Source organism: Colossoma macropomum, unplaced genomic scaffold (genome assembly GCF_904425465.1).
Source record: "Colossoma macropomum unplaced genomic scaffold, Colossoma_macropomum, whole genome shotgun sequence".
Lineage (NCBI taxonomy): Eukaryota > Metazoa > Chordata > Actinopteri > Characiformes > Serrasalmidae > Colossoma > Colossoma macropomum.
The window spans coordinates 17816996-17838706 of record NW_023494806.1 but is presented as its reverse complement, the minus strand read 5'-3'; the positions used below and the strand labels follow the sequence as shown (position 1 = coordinate 17838706).

General features: G+C 38.7%; 1 protein-coding gene across 2 annotated transcripts in view; it reads left to right on the top strand.

Annotated features, from left to right (window-relative positions):
• Positions 1-1068: 1068 nt before the first annotated feature.
• The window catches only part of rtkn (rhotekin), an 86748-nt gene continuing 66105 nt past the window's right edge, over positions 1069-21711 (top strand). For both annotated transcript variants that reach the window (XM_036597895.1, XM_036597899.1), the window contains exon 1: positions 1069-1179. In XM_036597895.1, coding sequence (XP_036453788.1) covers positions 1069-1179 — 111 coding nt within the window. The remainder of the gene's footprint in view (positions 1180-21711) is intronic.

Genomic DNA, 21711 nt, shown 5'->3' with positions numbered 1-21711 from the left:
GGGGGTAGAGTTAGTGGGAGTTTGGGGGCTGAGCCTGAAATGGAACTGGAGAGAATGAAGTGGAGAAGTACTTACATAAGCCAGTATGTCAACTTAGGTCCGTGTTTAGCAGCTCCAGTCCTGTAGGCCACCTATATTGCAAGTATCACATTTTCCTGAATCACATCACTAGCGCTGAATCATGTGTGTAACAACAGGGGGAAAAAAATGAACCTGCAGTGCAGGTGAACTGCAAGACTGGAGTTGGGAAACATGGACTGGCTGTGTAAGCTGCATCCAGGCAAAAATCATACTAAAATATACACTCACTGAGCACTTTATTAGGAACACCTGTACACCTACTCATTCATGCAATCATCTAATCAGCCAATCTTGTGGCAGCAGAGCAGAAAAGCATCTCAGAATGCACCATACGCTGAACCTTGAGGCGGACGGGCTACAACAGCAAAAGACAATGTTAAGGTTCCACTTCTGTCAGCCAGGAAAAGAAAGCTGAGGCTGCAGTGTTCACAGGTAAAACTGGACAGCTGAAGACTGGAAAAACATAACCTGGTCTGATGAATCTCAATTTCAGCTACAAACAGTATGGTCAGTTTTTTGTACCGGATGGACTACAGTCTGGAATTGAACTACAAAATGTGGTAACCTTCTTTGATTGCAGTGATTAAAGTCCCCTCCACCTGGCCTTAAAGCCCAGAGAAGTTTCCAAGAAGCATCCAAATCCACAGAAGAGCCACCAAGCAGCGCCACCGACAGAGGGCGCACTTCACACAGCCAGTAGCCTCTCTCTCAGTGAGGACTCTCAGCACGCTTCACTGTGGATGAGAGCGGAGCCACGACGTGTCGTTTGTGGTCGCCTGTTTGATGCCAGAGACCATCGGGAACGACACATAAAAACACTGCCTGGTCTTTTAGGAGGAAAATAGTCGCCACTGAGGCGAAAACTTCGCTACAACTGGAAAAGCCATCTTCTGAACATCTGAGAAAAACACTGGTCGGGGAGGAAAGCTGAGAGAGAGGGAGACTGTTTCTTAGGAAACCCGAAGTCGGAGTGGTTTGGTCTTCAGAATGTTCTGCCGAAATCAGTCAGCCAGAGCCACCATCGCTCGGGGTTCAGCGCTGGAAATGGAGATACGACGAGGGAAGTTCAGACAAAGTATCTTCATGGACACGCCACAGGTAAGTTACACCTCCAGCGGTGTGTCTAATGAGCAGAGGACTTTAAATGTGTTTCTGAAGTAGCCAACGAACGGATTTCGAGTCATTAACTGTATAAACAAAGCTTAGATTAACTAACCCTCAGTTTAAACACACAAAATGTACTGCTGGATAGAAGGAAAATGCTTGTTTTTATTTTTTTATATATATCTTTTTAGGAATTTACGCACAGTTTGAGTGTTTTAACTATGACGATAACTTATTTTAGGCTTTTTGACCAGAAATACACACAATTTCATAGAAATGCTGTATGTAAGCTGTAACGTATCCGACTAGCTTGCTAACGTTAACGGTACCTGTAAACTGAGTAAAGTGAGAACAGATGCAGAGACTGGTCTGTACTCAGTCTCACTCACTGGGGGCGTAACCGCTGTTTGTGTGCAGTAAGCATATTTTCCATTAATAACTGGTGGGAAAACAGTTATTACTGTTTTCTGTATTAGTCTTTTCTGTTTTGTTGCTGTGGAAAGGCTTCAGCTGCAACATTCGCCTTAAGAAAATGGACTGAGTTAGCTGAAAGATAACTGCTTAGCTGCTAATTATTTTTATACAGCCTGTCTCAGTGAGGAGTGAGAAATGGAAAGGAAGCTGTTCTGTGTGGAAATGAAATAACCGTCTGAAATAATGTTCTTTCCATGTTTAAATAGCTTTAGGTGGCAGGAGAACCTAAGGAGAAATGAAACCTTTTACAAAATCCCTGCATAATTAAATCGTTAAGATGTAAACCAAGTCATTCAGAGCTGTTTGTTGTAAGTCGGGATAGTTTACAGTGGTGGTGACAGGAACCAGACGTCTGAAGAGTTTAAAGGGGAATTCCACCAATTTTTCAAAACTTCTGCAGAGGACAGTCTTTGAGATGTAAACAAAGTCACCCAGAGTGGTTTGGTGTGAAATGCTCTGTTGTAGAGAAACTTGAGTCAGAGATGTTAACAGCAGTTCTGATAGGAGCCAGATGTCTGAGGAGTTTATTGCCTGAGAAAGTTCCCTCACAGAAAGTTATCACAAGAAATTATCTTAACGCTGCTGATGTCAGAGACAACAAGTTTTGTGACAGTCTTTTGGCTTAAAACGTTTTTTAATACACTCTTGGCGGAGGGATGTACGCAGGGCGTTGTGAGGCAAAATAGTCCCCAATAAATCTCATCTCGTTGTTTGTTTTTTTGCCATCATTACTGTTACATTCAAGTATTTAGGAGACTTCTGTAGCTTCACTGAGGGTTTTGGATTGTAAATAAAATCATTATATTTGTGCGTTAAACATTCTCCTGGTTCCTGTTACCACCACTGAGAAATCCAAGTTACGTTTCTCTACAATGAAGCAATTCAAACCAAACCACTCTGAATGACATTAACATCTCGTTGATTGCACTGTGCAGAGGTTTTGAAAAATTGGTGGAATTCCCCTTTAACGCCTCTGAAAACTACCTTACAGAAAGCTAATACATGTAATGGTTAGGAAGAAGACGGAAGGGTTTGGCCTAAAATGATTCTTCAGAATCCGCTCAGGCACACATGTGGGTTCGCATGTTGTTTTGGATAGTCAATAGTATGGCTATATTTGAACGGTAGACATTGCAATCGCTGTCACCACCACTGTAAAGAAGTCAGAGTTGATAAGTTTCTCTACAGTGCATTTCACATCAGACCTCTCTGAATCACTTTGTTTACATCTCAACAATTGAATTGTTCAAAACCTTTGAAAAATCCATCCCCTTGCATTGACTTGCCCTTGATTATATCTCCTTACTTAGAATATAAGTCATTAACACACAGTGCAAGGCAGTGAACCTTAGCATGCCTATTTCCAATCTCACCTCTAATCCAGCTTCTCATTCAATATTAATGTGTGTTCATTCAAGCTGTTGTTTGCCTTGCTGACAATATCCTACAATTCTCCACAATTCTTAGTAGAGATTGTACCCTATCACCTTTTCTAGACTCACAGATAACTTTTTGACGTCATTCTCAGTCTTTCTGTACCTGTCGGTATATCAGATGGGACAAGGCCTTTTTCCAGGCCTTTGAAAGGGATCTTTTTACCCAGTGCAAGTAAAGCAGTGTCTCAGGGGCCATAGACTGACTGACCTAATTGAACTTCACAATGCCAGGTTGTGAATACCAGGCTCAGATTGCCATGGAAAAGAAATTAGGAAGTGAAGCAGTTCTACAGTTTAGAAGTTGAGAGACGCTGAGTTGCCCTCACTAATATTAAGTGTAAGACAGAGTATTTATTGGGGAAATGTCAGCAGTTTGTTGTAAGTAAGATGTGCACATAATGGTTAATATATACTTCTGCAAAGATACATGTAAATGTATCTGTGTCAAAACTCAGAGAAGGAGTTCATGGCCACAGTGTCCAAAATTTCTAATACACATCTTGCAAATCTGCAGAGTTGTACACCGGGGGCGGGATGAGCCCCAAACAGCTCTGAACCTGAACCAGAACTAGTGCAAATTACTTAGTTTGAGGATCGGATCACAGAAAAAGAGCAACATTTCAAACATTTATGTGATCTGTCTTCAATATATTACAAAAACATTTGTTCATGTTAAATTAGAGTGTGTAGGCAGACATCTGTGTTTAAATCTGCGTAAGATAACTGGCACATGTTCCCAGATATGCAGATGCAGAAGAATTTCACTTTCACTCAGTACAAAATACAATTTTTGTCCCAAAAAACAACACCCAAAAAGGCCTGCACCAGTAAAAGAGTCTTCTTATTTGGGTCACAGGGTGGAAATCAACTACAGTAAATGTTTAAACTTAGTTGGAGGGTTTTTTTTTTAATAATTTTGCAGTGATCTCTAACTTTTGGGAGAGATTCATAGCTAATGACGATTTTCACTTTCTAGACTCTCTAAATTGAGTATATGTCTTCAGTATGTTGGGATGAATCTAGTTTGTTTGCACCTAGTTCATTTGCTGAAGTCTGAACCAGTCTGCCTTTTTTGGTTTAGTTGATTTCACACTGCAATGGCTAAAGAGTGCCAAATAATACACGAGTGCTTGTTTATTGGTCAGAAATTTTTACTGGGATTCAAATGCTCTGTTACTCTTATATTTTCCACCTTTTGTGCAAAAAAAAAATATGCTACTTTACATGAAAAAGGAGATGCGTAACATCTGTATGTATCACGGCCAATAATAAAAAAAAAAATGCTAAAATTGTTCAGTCCTTCAGATTTATCCTCATATCCGCTTGCATTCTCCGGAGCATCTGTCAAACTATGTTAGTATCTCTTTTACCATCATCTGCCTTTAGGTCTCTGTCAAATCAGCAAGTAACATCCTGCCCATTTTCCCATATGTGTGTGTTTTTGCATGCCTCTCAGTCTCCCCACTGTCCTGCTCTTCTGCCACCGCTATTAGTCTGTCATTCCTCGCAATATGGTTTCAGCATCCGGAGCAACATCTGCATTTTGCCTCTTCACTCCTTACCTACCTGCTGTAGGGCTGTCATGATTACTGTTTGTTTTTAATCAACCCGCAACTTCAGCTTCAGACTCTAATGACCAAAAGGAGAGTGACCAAGACGAAGGTACACAGTTTGTCAGACAAGAAAGTGACCATGAATAAACTTGGAAATGTGAGAGGGAGGTTGAAGACAGCTCAGATTGTGAGGAAACTGAAAACAATGGGCCTTAGTTACCAACTGTTCTTAAGAAGAAATGTCTTTAAAAACCACTTATGCAGTTTCATGAAGATTCCGACATTCACCGCTGTTTTCTTATTTGGGATTTGTTTTTCGGTAAGAACAGAATCTACACACAGCCAAGAGCACAAAGATGAGAACAGTTATGCGGTTTAAGAACATGTCATGAATCTGACACTGACTTTTTCTTAGGACATTTCTGAAGAACACATTTAAGAAAAAACTTAGGAAAATATTGGTGAATAAGGCCCAATGTGCGAGGCTGCAAGATAGCAATAACGGGGAGATATAAAAATAACTATTAAATATGTGTTACCACATATTTTGTTCCATCACTCAATAATGTTAAGTCAAAGTAATTACATTTTTAAAGTAAATAAAACTCAAAATTACATGAGAAACTACTCAAATATTTTGTGGCAGCTGCTTGCTATAAATTTACGCTGCGTTAACTTCTGTGCTTGGCTGCAGACATTCAGCTGATGACAGCACTACATGAACACTGGTATCAATAAACACTTAAGAACACTTATCGGGCTACTTCAAGAGTAACAAACAAATATCCACAAAAAATTCAGAATCACCCATTTCAGGGGTTTCCTTTGGTTTTGTGCACTTGTGCTAGTCAGAATCTGACAGCGTATTTACTTTAGTACAACTGTTGAAATGTATTTGAAGTTATTCACTCAGTTGAATTAATTAATTTTAACATTGGGGTTTAAAGTGCAGAAAAACCCTCAGTGATGCTCAACTCATCTGTTGTCTATTATTAATGTAGCTTATTGCTTGCATTTGTAATTGTGCCAAAGTACAGGCCAGAAGTGATTGTATTAATTTATTAAAAGCTATTATTCAGGTGTCATAATGGCATTCCTGGCATTCTGATTAAGTTTTTGTTATTTTCAAATAAGTACCCCCACACACAAAAAACCTCCCAACAACTATGAAGTATTGTGGTGTAGAGCCCACTACCAAGACCCCCGCCTTGTGTAAGAGCATAGCTCCACCACTGGTCTGCAAATTTTCTAGATCTACACTGCAATGTGGCGACCAGAAATGTAGGTCGGTTGAGTAGCTATTCCTGGTAGACTTTTTGGTTTTACTAAGGAAACCGCTCTGACTGAAGTATAAGACAGGTCCTGTCTTCAGGTTTGCCTTATTTAGCAGGTCTGTGTTGTGATGGTGGGCTACAAGATGGTAGCGCATAGTAACATACCAACTTCAGCTGTTTTTTCTTTGTGAATTTTTGGCTATTTTTGTGTTCAGCATGTGGTCCATGAAACCACACTGGCTGCCTACTAAAGAACTCCGCTAGGTTACTCTGGAGGAAGTGGTTGGAAGTGACGGAGGCTTCTGAGCACCGGACACACCCATCCAACCACACTCCCACACTGCCTGCTCTTTTCCCAACAATCCACCCAATATAGACACATGCATACGTATAAACTGGCTGCTGTAAATTTTCTCACTGATCATTCACTTTGATAACGTTTCCACTAATCATTCTCTTGAAACATCGTCCCAAGAAGCTTTTATATAAGTCTCCTACAGATTACTTTGTCTGCATGGACACACTCACTATCTCTGTTCTGCTTTCTTTTTTTTTTTAGTGGCCTTCTCATTGATGGTTTCTCCAGCGAATTTCCTTTAACCACTTTCCCACATTTCCAACGCTTCTTCAAGGATGTTTTGTGTTGGACTAGTGCAGAGGCATGTGTTGTCTTCAGTAGTTTGTACCACAGGATTGTGCCATATGGAAATGCTTTATGCGGTTTGGCACATGAAATTGTTGAGGTTTTTGTAAGAAGCTGTTTACTTGTACGCTGCCTTACTGACTTAATATGAAGAACCTGCTCTTCCAAGTACTAACTTTCAGCTAGTGATGCACCTTAATGGACATTCTTGGCTGATACCAAAAAAGGGCAGCAGAAAAACAAAGTGCTGGGTTTTTTAAAGTTGCTGGTTGTTTTTTTTTCAATCTTGTATAAGTTATTGATTTTTGTTGTTTGATGCACAGTTCCAATTCGTCAGAAATGACAAATGCAGGAGAGAAAAGTTAACGTCTTTTTTTAACTACTACACTTTTGTGCCAAAAAGACTTGGGGAAGTGCCATAGAAAAGCTAAAATTACTTTTGATTCCTTAAACAAAAAAAACTTTCAATGGATGGTTTCAATGGATAGGTCTTTCAAAATGTAAAACACTTCTTTTGCAAAACACACATCACCTAAAAAAACTTTCAGTTATAATAATTTCTAAACACTACTTCCTTCTTCAAGTGAAGGAAAAAAACTCCTCAGAACAAACCTACAGTGAGAATGGCGGTGGCAGCAAATTAGAGTTGTTAGACTAAGAAATAGTGAGAAATATGTAATTCAAGAATGATGGTGTTTTTATTTCATACCAGAAACTGAAAAGGTTTTCTTTGAAAACTATGAACAGTCTATGAGATAAGCTAAACTTTAAATTGATTTCTGTATTTGCTAATATTCAATATCGTGCCTAACATGATATATATTTAATATCATGTCTAACAACATCAAAGATGTAGTTTATTAGTTCCAGTATTGGCTTTAGTGTTAGCTCATCTAAAAGAGCAGATTCGGTTGCTCAAAGCTCCTTTTAGATGTGAAAACCAGATTGCCCTGGTTTGATAAATATAAACCTGGTCTCTAGAATCCCTTTTTTGCTTTAAACAGGATTCCCTCCATATTTTGTTAGTTCTCACGTATGCATGTCTGCACTGAACATCTTGTAAATCCAGTTTCTTAAAAAAGTGGACACATCTGTGTGCTTCCAAATTTTTGATTGTGTTACAGAACTTTTAGTCTGTAGGCACAAGCGTAACAGATGCTACCAGGTGGCCTGAGCTGAAAAGCCGACCCACACTTGTGACTTTTAAATTAGTATTTCAGGCTTTGCAGGGTGACTCGCAGCAGTTGCTAATCTCATTTCTAACACCATTTGAGTTTGAATTCTCTCAGCCCAAATGTAGTTGTCCTTGTTCTTTGTGAAGTCATAGCTTTTTCTCAGATGCCAGCAAATCCCATTTGCGATCTGAAGGTGCAGGCATCATGGAGCTGGTGGCAACAAGGAATTCAAAAACTTCCCTTTCAGGCTGCCAGAACATCCAGGCCCCTGAAGAACAATGGAGAATCACTCAGTACTGGAGCCCAAACAGGAGTGCATGCTTCAGGATTTTACCATGAGTCTCTGGCAGAACGTCCTGCATGCAAAAACCAGAGCGGAGGCTAATCGTCTACATGCTGAGGCCACAGAAGCCGTGCTCTTTTCAGAGGCGTCCTTAGTATGCAAGGCATTGCTCTTTCAAGAAGCAGCTGATTGAGAGAGAGGTGTGTTTTAAGGTGGGATTTTTTTTAAAGGGAGAGAGAAAGGACACAAAAGCTTTGTCTCAGCCCAAACCAAAGGCCCAAGAAGTGTCTTGGCAAAACCTTCTATTAATGAGAACAATATCCTGCAATTGTTCACTGTACAAAAATGTTCCATTAGAGGGAGAAGAAGAAATGTCTGCGGTGTGAGCCCTTTAACAAAGCTCAGTCTTGCCGTCAGGCCGGAGGAAGGTTCTGTGCCAATATATCAAAATACATCTTTAGCTGAAGGAAGGTATCTAAATTATGTTAATACTGAAACAATAGATTGACTGGCTGTTCAGGCTGGCATATATTCATTGAACCATATATCGTTCAAAATTTGTCATTGCAACATTGGCCTTAATAGTACTGATATCGTAAAAGTAGACAATATGGAACTTAGCCTTCTAACCAATCACTGAATGTTTCATTGTGTGTTGTGAACATCCCAAACAACCACAGATGTTCTTGGGGTTTATTGAGTGATTGATCCAACAGAATGATTCTGGTCATATATTAGATAGGCTAGTTGTTAATCATGTCATGTCAAGAGTTAACTAATGTGTTTTGGTATGTTGTAAAGTATATTGCAGTTGCAATACCCAACAATATAATTACAGTATGGTATTTACTTTAATTAATGCTTTCTTTTTCATTGCTAGAGTGAAAATTAGCTGCATTTTAGAATAATTTATGTGGATGTTTTACAAACATTGCAGTAATTATTGCAAACACCTGAAATACTGCAGTGTCCCTCAATATTATTTAGCATATGTACTTTTCTACAAATCAGCATCTACTTTTTGTGTTATATGCATATTTTTGATAACCATTTTCCAATTAATATAACTCAAATAATAATAAGATCAATATACTGAAGCAAGTCCAGTCCTTACCACTTCTCTAAATGCCCTGAGCCCAGCAAACAACACATTTACTTTGAAGTTAACTACAAAAATGTCACACCTAAATTACTGCAATTGTACTTAGTCCCTCAGTATCATTTAGCATAGTGTTTCACATAGTGGACTGATAAACCTATGGCCTAGCTGACGTGGTGTCCAGTTCTTTGAATGGCCATCTCAAGTCTTGGTGATAAATCTGATCTCTGTTTTATTCATACACTCATAATGGTTGTCGTTATTAGACTTGACCACTCCTACCCCTAGAGCACAAGGAGCTCAAGATGTGCAGGACATTCTTGTCTTATCTAGGCAGTGCAGAACCGACATGTTGCTTTGGACAGTTAATGGTAGCTTTGTTGTAGTTAGTGTAGTAGTGTATTTCATACCATTGACCATGTCAGTCTAATGATGTTTTTCATGGAAAAGCAGACAGAGGAGCCAGTGTCTCTGTGTTTATGTCGTGGGCCACATGTAAGATACCAGCTTGACATCCGTAAAAACTATTGAGGAGTGTGTCTTTTTTTAGGGGAGGCAGCGCATTCCTCTTTCTTGCACTGATTCATAAGCTGCTTCCTGCAGTACAGATTCTTTAGAGATGGCCTTATATGAAAACCTTGGCCTGATGCCACACATTCTTAAAAATAAATGTACCAGAAAAGGTTCTGTAGAGTGATGCCATTACGCCTGTCACTATTATTATGTAATTACTTGATTCCAATAATCAGGTAATTACATAAATGCTAATCGCAGTTATTTTAGCTGCTATTATTTCCCGCTGTTGTTATCTTTCATAGTCATATGTTTATTTTGCAGCAGACACAATGTGAATTGAGTGCATTTTCATCTGTTGTGTTGAAGCAGATTTATGTAAATAAAAGAAATCCGAAAGCAAATTTATTGAAGCACATCATGGGTCTTACGAAAACATCAAAAGTTCTACCTTCTGACTTGGTGCTGTAGTACCTTTAGAGGGCAGCTGTGAGTAATGTTTGTTTATTTGAGCTCAGGCTGTGTCTTTTGTAAGTCGGGAGCTACAAAGCATCGAAAGCAAAACAGCTGATCAGGTAGTTTGGCCACTTTAGGTGTATACTTCAGTAGCTGCCTACAATGAGCAAAGACTATTAAGTTAAGTTAATTGTAGTTATTTATATAGCAATTAATCGTCACTTAAACTTTCATAACTGTGACAGGTCTAGATGCCATAGAATAGTGGATCATAAGGGGTGTAATGATATGCAAATTTAATTATATAATACACATTACTGTTTTTGCAACACAATATGTTTTCAGTACCTTGAACAAAATGTTAGCATAACTTTCACATTTTTTTTCTGTAATTCCCAAAATGTTTTTTTTTCTACCCCAAAAACACAACAGTGCTTGTTGAAGAGATAACTGACACAAGTCCTTTCCTTAGAATACATCAAATTAATAAAAAGTAACATAAACAAAAGTGTAAGATGTACATTGCATATGTGTGTTCGGCAAACACGTTTGTTATTATGACTAATAATAATGAAAATAAACAGAAATTTCTGGACCATAAGGTTACATTTCAAAATGTTTTAAATAAAAATAAAAAATAATGTCAAAATAAAAATTATGTGGCTTTTACCTTCTTGCAGAAATGAGTGTGAGAGGGGAGTTTCTAGCATTGCTCAATCACTCCCAGCAAACTGTGGAATCCAGGACTCTGTACACATGAGTAGTGGCAGAAGCTTTAAGCGTCCTTGTGGAGTTATTTGTTTTGCGCTTGGCAGCTGTTTGAATCCTGTGTGGAGAAGTAGCTGCTGTGACTTATGTTCAGTAGCACTTCACTTCAGTAACTGACAGTCTTCACAAATTAGTATAACTGAGGTATAAGTTATACTATACCTATATACTGTATAGCATGATATTTGATACTGAGTATTAAATGCTGGCTTACTGTCAATGTTTGGCCGGTCACTCTTTGCACTAGACAGGGAAACTGAGACGTTCCAAAACAGGATGAATGTAAAGATGAGTTTTTCCAGCTCCGCTCGCCTTTTCAGACAGCTCAGCTAAGGTAAACAGAGGTAAAGTTAGCTCCTTATTTGCCAGTTTATTATTTGTATTTTCCTCAGGCTTCAGAATGTGACTGCACCATTTTAGGTCTAATGGAAAGTTTGAATAAGAAGCTAACCTCGGCTTTGTCCAAGGTAGGTTGCAGTGCTGCGAGGAAGCTTGTGGAAATTGGTCTGATGTCATCAGTGTGGTCTTATATACCTGCCACACATGGTAAGCACAATCACGCGCAGACAGGTCACAGCTCTTAAAGCTTCAGGTCTATCTTTTGTCATTCACAACTGGTTATTTTCTACAGAGCCCCGGAGGGACAGGGGGAAAAAAGAAAAATTATTTTGAGGGAACGTTTTGCAATTTGTACACACATTTTCATTTATTCAAGGTCACAATTTCTTAATTCGTTCCCACAATTAACAGTTTGTTAAACTCATTTTTTTAAGCGTGCACACATTTTTCTGGGTGCGTTTTCTTTTATTTGTGGCCACGATTAACAGTTTGTCCTCTTGTTTTCTTTTAATCATGCGTGTAATGAGGACATTGTAGCTTCCCTTAACAGCAGGGTATCAGAATCAGCACTTAGATTCATCGGTAATACTGAAAGTAAGAGCTGAATGGAACATATCAAAATACTGAACCAATAAGTGTTGTCATTGTTTTATTATTATTCTATTCCACAGTCTCACTAAGTATGTAACAATGTTAGCATAATCATTTTCATTCATTTATCATGATATTCTACTGCATTTGTTGATTGAAGGGACAGTGAGTAGAAGTGCACTTAAAACTTAAGAACCTTTTGGATGAGTTTATGTGTTATTTCACTTTATATTTTATGGAATGAATGCTACTTCTACATGTGGACGTTGGGAAGCCATGCCATGGAAGAACTCACAGTTGAGTGCTTTCAGTTGAGTCAACCATCCATTGAAAGAATTCTAAAGAATCAAAAGTGACTCTTCTTTGCTCCAAAGAGTGATTTTGGTTGCTGTAACTTATCATTTACAAATGTATTCACTGCCCATCGTCCTATCTGTAGATACCTGTCAAAGCAGAGTAATAGAAGTTATCTCTAGATAGTGATGTTATTGTGTATCTCTAAGCCACACACTCTCAAACAAATGTTCTAGTGCAATATAGACTTCCTTTAGTGGTTTGAACAACATGTCTTTAACATGAAATAACTTCCCATGCTCTAAGGCCTGGTTTCATCCTTAGGATTACAACATTCCTAGGTGCTTAAACTTGCTCATCTGAAGAGGCTGTAATTTTACCTTTATGTTTTGAGTAACATCATCCAGACGTGAAGGATTGAGACAGGATTGAGGCTTGTACAATTCTGAAGAAACTAGGGGAGTAACTTGCCTTTAACTGCTAACATAGCTAACATAGCTAAAATCTAGTTGGGACCTGTGAGCATAGTTTCTTTGCTGTCTCTCTCACAATAGCCTTTCTTCTACATTAGCATAGCTGTGCTGAGTTTTCTTTTAAGCTTAAGAGACAAGCTGCTCTTACTGAAAGCGATGAATTCACACTTGCATGCCTCTGCCTGAAGCAGGAAGTGATTCATGCACTGTGTTTTCTAAATAATAGAATGTACTCACCATATATAACCAACACAATGTGACGTTTTTGTAATTAACTTCAAAATGGATGAATGTGTTATTTGTTTATTGGGGCCCAGGGCATTTTTTTAAGTAGTAAGAAATAGACTTGCTTTAGTATATTAGTCTTAAGGTCAAATGACCGTTAAGTACAAGTTATTCATTTTTCAGGTGATATTTCTGAGAAGCTTAGATGTACGATAATCCACCTGGAAAAGGAAAAGGAAGTCCAAGGAAATGAAGTGGAAAGAAAAAAACTGTTTTTTCCTGGTTTTCAAAATTGGAGTGAAAAAAATGATTCAAAGCTCTAAAGAAAATGTGACTCCTAACAACTATGCAAGACCTGGAAGACTACCAGAACTGTCGCCATTCCATAAACAGTACTTTCAGCTTTCATCTTGGAGAGAAGCAGAAAGTGCAAACAACTTCCAAGACTCTGGAAGTTTGAAAAATGTCCATGCAGATAACTTTGAAAAACTAGCAAAAAATGAAAGCTGTTTTGAACACAAAGGACGGACACTAAAAACTCAAAATTCTGTTGTTGTAGAAGTTTCAGTGCAACTGTTCGGGTAAATATATATTACTGACGCTGAAAAATGAATAACTTGTACTTGCCACAGTATACTTGAAGATTTTCTCAGCGTGTATATATTAATTTCCAAAAAGAGCTTAAGCAGCTAACTATCAAGATATGGAGCTTAATATAAAAAAAAAGTCTTTTTAACCTTCTACATTCTGAGATCAAAATTATAATTAACCTGAATTATCTTACTCTTCCTTGACCTGGCCCAGATATTGTGTTGTATTTTAATACAATCCCCACTTTCTCTTCAGTCTGTGTTCTATAGTCATCGGTGGCGTCATTCAACCAGACTTTAGACGTACTGTCCACAAAAAAGCAATCTATTGTTCACCAACTAACAACTGGGTTCTTTTTGGACAGAGAGGATGTCCACATCTACCATGCACCAGTACTACACGTCATTGCTAGACACTGTCCAAAACATTACATATCCTGAATTCGTTATGGTGACACAACTGCTAGTCTTCAACAACAGTGTGCTCAGTGTACTCTTAGCAATTTTGTTTGAACATGTTCTACTTCAAGAAAGCTGTTATGGAGCCCTGACCATTCCGACCCTCTGACACCTTGTAACATGGGGTTTGGGTACTAAAAATGCAATGACTTAAATCTTCATAGCCCCTACTTGGACTGTCACACTTTATGTATGCCCCCAAGCCACTTTATATTTATGTTCCCCAGTGTGACACTTCACGATGCTGCTTTGACTGCTACTGCTTTTTCACCCGTTTGACCTACTTGGTAAATCAGCCTCATGCTGCCTGCTGCGTTTGACCTGGGCCAATATTTGCTTGACCCGTGATAGTGACCCGGAAGAGTTTATTCCATGACATTTACTCCAGTAGAAAAGTCTGAGCCACAGGGTGTAAATCAGTATGGTCACGGTCTGAAAGAATGCTGGTATTTGTTAACGTTTCACTTGCTTCTCTAATGCCTTTTGTCTGTAACCCCCTACAGCCTTTCTTTGAGGAGCTCTGAAACTTCCTCCAAATTACTGATAAGAATGTTATAGGTTAATCGAATTGTCACGGCCAGTTCATACTCTCGCTGCTTCTGCTTTTTAAGGGTTTGGGTAGTTTGAGCTAGCTTAAAAGTGTTTGAGGAAGAAATGGGAGAATCTGCTATATAAAAACTCTGAGCATGGCTTTTTTGCATATTGTTTATTCTGATGTCTCCTCAATATTTTTAAAAGACTTTTAACCATTTAAACCAAACAAGTCACTGGAAACGTTCACAGTTTTAAATGACACAAAATGAAACATCTCACTACTGTGAACAAGCCTATTCGCCGCAATAGCTCAGTAGTCTCTAATGTGAGATTTTCTGTTTTAAAGACTTTTTAAAGGTGTGTTTTTTGTTTTTTGTTTTTTTTATTTGATGGCCTCTGCGCCAGTAGCTAGCAGTCAGGAATGTTGAGCACCATAGGAATTCTCAATAGTTGTGTGATATGATTTGTGTAATGCATAATGGGTATGAGATTCATGCTGGACAGAAACACAAAAATTAATTAAAAGTACCATGTAAATTATTTAACATATTAAATGCTAGTTTTGGGAGCGCCCTTTTAAATAACTGTTTGAGGTGTTAACGCATTTCAAATTTCATGTTAAAGCGATAGTTGGAGAAGAACACAGTCTTCCATTCAATGTTGATCAGTGAGCACTGGAGCTCAGAGGCTAATGTAGCGAACAAGTAATAGAATTGTATATCGCTTCAGTAGAACCGTGCAAACTGCGTACCTGAATCATAACGCACCTGCCTCAAACCATGTCGAGTTGTTATCACAAATAGACTGGATGACATACTGTTACCTATTAAAGTGGACAGTTAATTCATCCCATTGTCCATTTATTCCTTGCTTCTGGGGATATTTCACTAGCTTAACAGAACATTGACAGACTTTTTTTTGCAGCGTTTACCCTGTTGTCTCTAGAGTTAGATCTACGCCTACACACTTCCCCTTGCTCTGAAAGTATGTTACGTTACAGTATTGACTGGCTTTATGAGAACAAAGTGACAAGTTAATACTAGCCAGCAATGTAAACTGACCCCATGGTGTCTGTTTTTCACTTGTTTAGTTAAACTGTTCCTTCTCATGATCGATGAGCCTGCTGTTACACAGAGAATGACGCATGTATCTGGAAGCCATGCTATAGAAAAGTGACTCACTAGTGACAGAGCAGTGCTTGACCTGTGTTTGGCAACAAACTCAATAAGTAAAAAACAAATTATTGTTAGTTATTAAATATATACATAAATAGACTGTTATCTAAACTAGTTTCTCAGTTTGTTTCCGGTTGATAAAATGGCTATATTTGTATTGTAGACATCCTGACCCCTGGTTCCGATCACCACCACTCATTCAAACCACTTTGAATGGCTGTTATCATCTCAACAATTGAATTATGCAGAAAATTTGAAAACGTACCCTTTTAATGTAAAGAGATTTTATTTCAAATCATGTTGGACTATTTCTTCTATTCATCATGAAATGTGTTCACAATAAAAAGGACATCTGACATTTTCAAATGGTGTGGAAAAAAGTAGAAAAACAATCGTTTTTATAGGACAGCTACAGTGTCATATATTCTATATAACAGAATATATTGCACTAATAATACTTCATCATTATGTTTTTTCTATGTATTTTTAGAATAGCCCACCATACTCCTTAATCACCCCTAAAGGTTCTTTACTCAAGCAGCTTTAGGCCTCTGGGCTTTGCGCCAGTACGATTACATCACTTGGCTCCGCACCTCTCTTCTTCGCACAAAGAGTTTGTTCATCACTTTCTTCATGGCTAACAAAACGGTCCTGATTTAGTGTTGTTTTTTATGCCACAACATCTGTTTGGCAGTCATTATGATGCATTTGTGCCCCAGTGAAATAGTCTAAATGATGCAGCCTCAGAAACCAAAGAGTGTGGCGAGTTTTGACTTTGCTGTTCTGACCTGACTTACTGACTCATTATGGTGTGCTTTATGTTTTATGGTCTGGTCTCTTTGATCTGACGGCACTGTTTTTTCTGGCCTCCTCCAGGCCATGTTGACGGTCCTCTGAGTCTATAGGTCAGGACTGAGTGGGCGAGGATTGTGAAAACAATGATGTCACGCTCGGTTGTAGCGTTTGCCTAATCTCGACAGGTGTTGTCTTTGTGAAATTGCAGTGCTGTGTCTCTGTCTATGCATGAATGACTAGATGTTCATGTTCCGCTACAACCTTTTCGGAACATGTTCACGAGATATCAACAAGCTTGAAATTTTAAAAGGAATGTTAAAAAAAAAAATCTAATTCACACAGTGCTACAAGGGTAATGTAGCTAACAAATAATGGAAGCTTATACACCGTTATGCTCTAAACCCTATCAGTTTGCTAAGTAGTCTGAAACAGCCTTACTCGTGGTTTCTGACACTGTATGACATACTGTTATTTATAAAAATAGACAAGTATGTTGCATAGCTAAAAACGGTACTAATAGCCATCTTGAAGCCTGAAATCAGCCCACAGTTTGTCCATTTTGGTAGTGAACAGAACATCATACAGTGTGAAAAGCACAGTGCTAATTTGTGGAGTACCTGTAGTCTCTATAATTTGTTAACTACATTAGTTTTGTAATCTCATTTATCACTTGTTTATGCAATATAGCTCTATAATTATTGGCATCCGTGGTAGAGATGGATTAAAAAGGCTATGTGGGGTGCAAAAGAGACCAAAAAAGAAGACCTAGGACACTGAGGGACCTGTCGCCATTTCAATACTGGTTTTAACATGGTCTTATCCAGTTGGCCTTGCTATTTCCCCTTTGGGGAAATCCCCAATGCCATCGTAAGAGCTGTTCCAATACTTTATTAGCTGAAGTGAAGTGAGCCCTTGGAAGGGACAAGTATTCGAGTAAACACAAGTGTCAACTTCAGCAACAGAACTTGACCACAAATCACTCGACTTGATACATTTCCCCTTTCAAACCCAAAAAACCAAAGCTGTTTATAAGAGATAGCAGTAAACTGCTTTAAAATGCCTTGTATTTCCTAACCAAAACTTTTGTTTTGCTGGGCTTTAGGTTTCAAACTACTGCATCTGCTATAACCATGACTTCTGATACAACTTCATCACTTTACTGTGGTACTGGTTAGCATGCTAAAGGCTACATGGCTAGCAACAACGAAAGAAAGGTAGTATGCCATTTATAGCCAGACAAAGCCCATGCACTAATTTTCTGTATGTTTCTTTCAGCTTTCACAAAGAACGTTTTACATTGCAGAGTTTTTAGCTGATTAGCTCACTGAGACTAGCTTGCCAAAGCTGAGTGTGTTCCAATTGAAAAATCTGCTCCTCACTGTTCCCTCCTCCGCTTGTACTGCAAGTGGCCACTTGTGTAACATAGGTGTGAGACACATCCGAGTGGTAAGTCAAAGTGGGTGCAGGCATGTTAAATGGTGTTGTAACAGGACGCTGGAGAGGTGCTGTATTGAGAAGTGGTGTCAGATTCCTTGCTTTGTAAACTAAAATCTCATCAAGCATTAAAGGAGATGATTCATTGCTGTTATTTTGGCAAAGGAAGGTTGCAGAAAGTACTAAATGCAGGGGTACCAATAATTGTGACTTGATTTTGATAAGGGTTTTTGTTTTCATAGATGTAAACATTTACTTCAATTAAAGATTAGATTTTTCTCACATGTCCCATGTGAGATTGAGCAAGTTAATCACAAAGACATTTTAAATCACCTTTTTTTAAAACTCATCTTTACCAATGGTATGAATAATTGTGAAGCTAACTGTATCCCCACGTTACAGTTAGAAGTATAAAGACATGTCCAGCTGGCATCGTCTAGGCTCAGGTCTTGAAGAACATAATCACACTGTGATTTTCTAGACCTGTTTTCTTAACTCCCTGTAGCCTACATTCTTTCTTTGTATGATACAGCATTTCTATTCAGCCTTGAACACATTCCTGTTCCTATTGACTGCTGTTTTGTACCCCTGTGTTTTGACAGTATTTTTGTCTTAGTCGCCTGTCCACAGCACAGTCAGTTGACTCAGTAGCTTGCTGGCTGACAGCGTCCCAGCTTTGCCCTTCACTTCTCTCCTCGGGGAGTGGTTGACAGTCCAGTGCTGAGAGCAGTGTTTCCATATGCGCCTGTCATGTGTCTGTGGCCTCCCTCCTGGAGCAGCTGCTTTTTTTTCTCCCCTCTCCTTTTTGCTGGAAAGAAAACATCACCAAACAGAGCTGTTAAAAACACTGGCGCCCTTTGCTCTGACACTGCACTCTTGGCTTCATTCGTCTCGTACTGCTTTAAGGGTTTGCGGTTCTTAGTTGATCCGATTAGCTCACGCAGCGGGGTGTATGTGGTGCTTTCATCTCTATATGTGTGCATGTCAGAGGAAAGGGCCTCGCCTCTTGTAAAGTCTGCTCTGAAAAGCAACTGTATGCACGCCAGAGAATGGATCCACAAGGGGGGGCTCTTGTACTGTAGATGCAGAGGCTGTCAAACATAATGTGAATAAACACCTCATTAACTGGGCTTTTGAAAGTCATAAAAGAATAACGAATGGTTTTATTCCTTTTGTCACTGGTTTACTGAAAATCTTTCCTGTAGGTCATCTCGACTTTGTGCGTTTAAACATTCACTACCATTTAAAACTTTACAATGATGTGTAATGTTAATATGTTTAGTTATTTTATATACAGTAATTAGCAAAAGTCTTAGGCACTTAAGCAAAAACACCATGTAACATATTAGAATAGATCGAAATAAATGCTGTGAAACCTAACAAGCTTATTTTCAAAAGTAGTTTTTATCTTGTGAGCTGGTTAGAAGAACAGTGTTTCCAGATTTATCATTGATTCCCCAGACATCCTATGGATTTGTTCCAATCCCCCACCTGCACACTTCATTTAATAAAATGAAGCATTAATTTACCAAATCAGGTGTTGGATGATAACTACATGTAATATTGGCTTGCCACAAGGAGAAGTTTGGAAATTAAGTGAACACATTTACAGACATAAAATCATAACTTACTGTATTAATGCCATTTGTATCTATTCTAATATTAGTGTAAATGTTTACTACCCAATTTAATTGTTTTTACATATGCTTTTCTCAGGTACTGAAACTTTTGCACTGTATTGTACAGTGATATTGTAGACACCAAACAGTATTTGTGATGTTTTATTGAGTGTTTTGAGACTAATAGGAGCTTAGGTGATGGGTACAACATATCTTTTTACAGTCATTTTTTTGGTCAAGTTTTTTTCAGCTTTTCTGTACTGCTGCTTATTTGAAACCTAAAGTCACGCAAGAGAGGTATATCTGTCTGAACAAGGTTGGTTTCAGCTTATTGAAAATATTGATTCAAAGCTTTTGACCGCTAATGTAAATTTTCTGAAGCAAGTAAGTTCTTATACAACCAAATCAGTGAATTTTGAGGTACAGTGCTCTGAGTGAATCTCTTGTATGTGTCTGTGAGGGTTGAGAGAGACTGTATGTGTCTGTGAGAGTGAGAGAGAGGCTGGAATGTTTGAGCACATTGAAGGCTGATTTGTAGCAGTTGAGGACTCATGGGAGCCAGGCCAGATCACACGGGCTGCAGCTGACTGAATGCTGGAGGGTCTCCAGAGGAGGGAGAGGGAGAGAGGAGCCCACAGGAAGCACTGCGTCAGTGACCATGTGGAGAGCGTTAGCTGTGGTGCTGAGCGTTGGCCAGGTGGGGAAAACTGGAGACCCCAGATGGCTTAAAAGCACAGAGTCCAATAATGGATCTTATGAAGTGTGAGAGCTGTTCTTTGCCAGTCTAGAGGAATACTTTGGGAACAAATCAGTTTTCCCCTTACACCAAGTACAGTCAATCAGTCAAGACATGTTTGGTGTCGGAAGCTTGCTTCTTTAGTTTTGTGCTGGGTATACAAGGCTAATATAGCTAACAAATGATGGAAGCTTTTTTGAGCCCCATATCTTACTTATAAAAGTCGAAACTTTTTATGTACCAGAAACATTTTCTCTCTTTCATGTTTACATGACCATTTTCAACCTCTCTTTGTCAATTAAAAATAAACTGACTTTTTGTTACTGTACCTTTAAGACCGATATATGTAAATGAGCTCTGTTCCGATTGGCTGCCCTTTATCGTGCCTCATTCATTAAAGCAATCTGAGCTGAAATACTCCTCATAACTTAAGTGTGAATAGGCAGAGATAAATTGCTGTTAAATGTGCTGGGTTTTGTAACATTATTATGTTGTAGCTTAGTTTCCATATTTGGACTGTATGGACTGAGGTAGCTGTATGTTTTAACACTTTTACATTAATTGATTGATAATATTTTTAAAAATGAGTGGCAGGGAAAGTATGTGATGGTTCAGGCATGCAGTTTGCTTGCATGTATATAAGTTTGCTTTATTTGTTAACTCTGTTAACCACCTGGCACCACTAGATCAAATTTGAAGAACCAGGCTTAAGACGCCAAATGTGAGGGCCGAAGTAATTAAGGGGAAAGTTGTAAATGTTTGATTTTCGCCTGACTATTCCTTTAAATTGGGCAAGATTGACCTGAGGCAGTGGTTTTCAGCCTGTGGGCCATGGTGGTACTGCTGGGGGGGTGACTGGCAGTCCTTTTCTTTAAGAGCAGAACTTTGCTAGACATTTAACCTAACAGAATTTAATATGACAAATTCTTGCGATAATTATTAGCAAAAATCATTAGGCCTGACTTGGTTATTGGTCTGGCAAAATGCATCACTGACATAACCAACACAACTTATGTTTATATTTTCAGTGCAGGTCAGCGTAAAATCTCTATTTGATTGCATAGCATTTATTAGTCATGGACAAACATAGATTTTCTGAGATTTTTTTTAGTTTAGTATGTTGCATGATTACACAGTCAAGTGAGGTTTGATCCATTAATTATTGAATTATTTGAAACAGTTGGGCTGGTTAAGTATTTTTTGTAGGCCATGAAAGCTTGTGAGGTCGGTTGCGTGGGCCGCAAGTTGGAAAATTTCATGAACCTCTGACCTGAAGTAATGATAGTGGGAGATCATGTTGCTCAATGTTGCCCAATTCATAAACGTAGGGTTAGAGGAAATGGTCCGTTGAAGAGAAGGGTACAGTATGTTTAGTGCATTATGTTTAAGGTCACACTGATTACATTAATCTTCCTGTGTCATCCCCTGAGTGTGTGTCTGTGTGTGTGGAACCAGACATCTTCTGTCCATGTATCATACTACACTCCTTTCATCTTTCAACACTGACGAATTTCAAGTCATCAGCGGCCGAGTTTCGACACTGTTTTGATCCTTCTGCCTGCAGCAGTGAACGTTGACGTCATAAAGT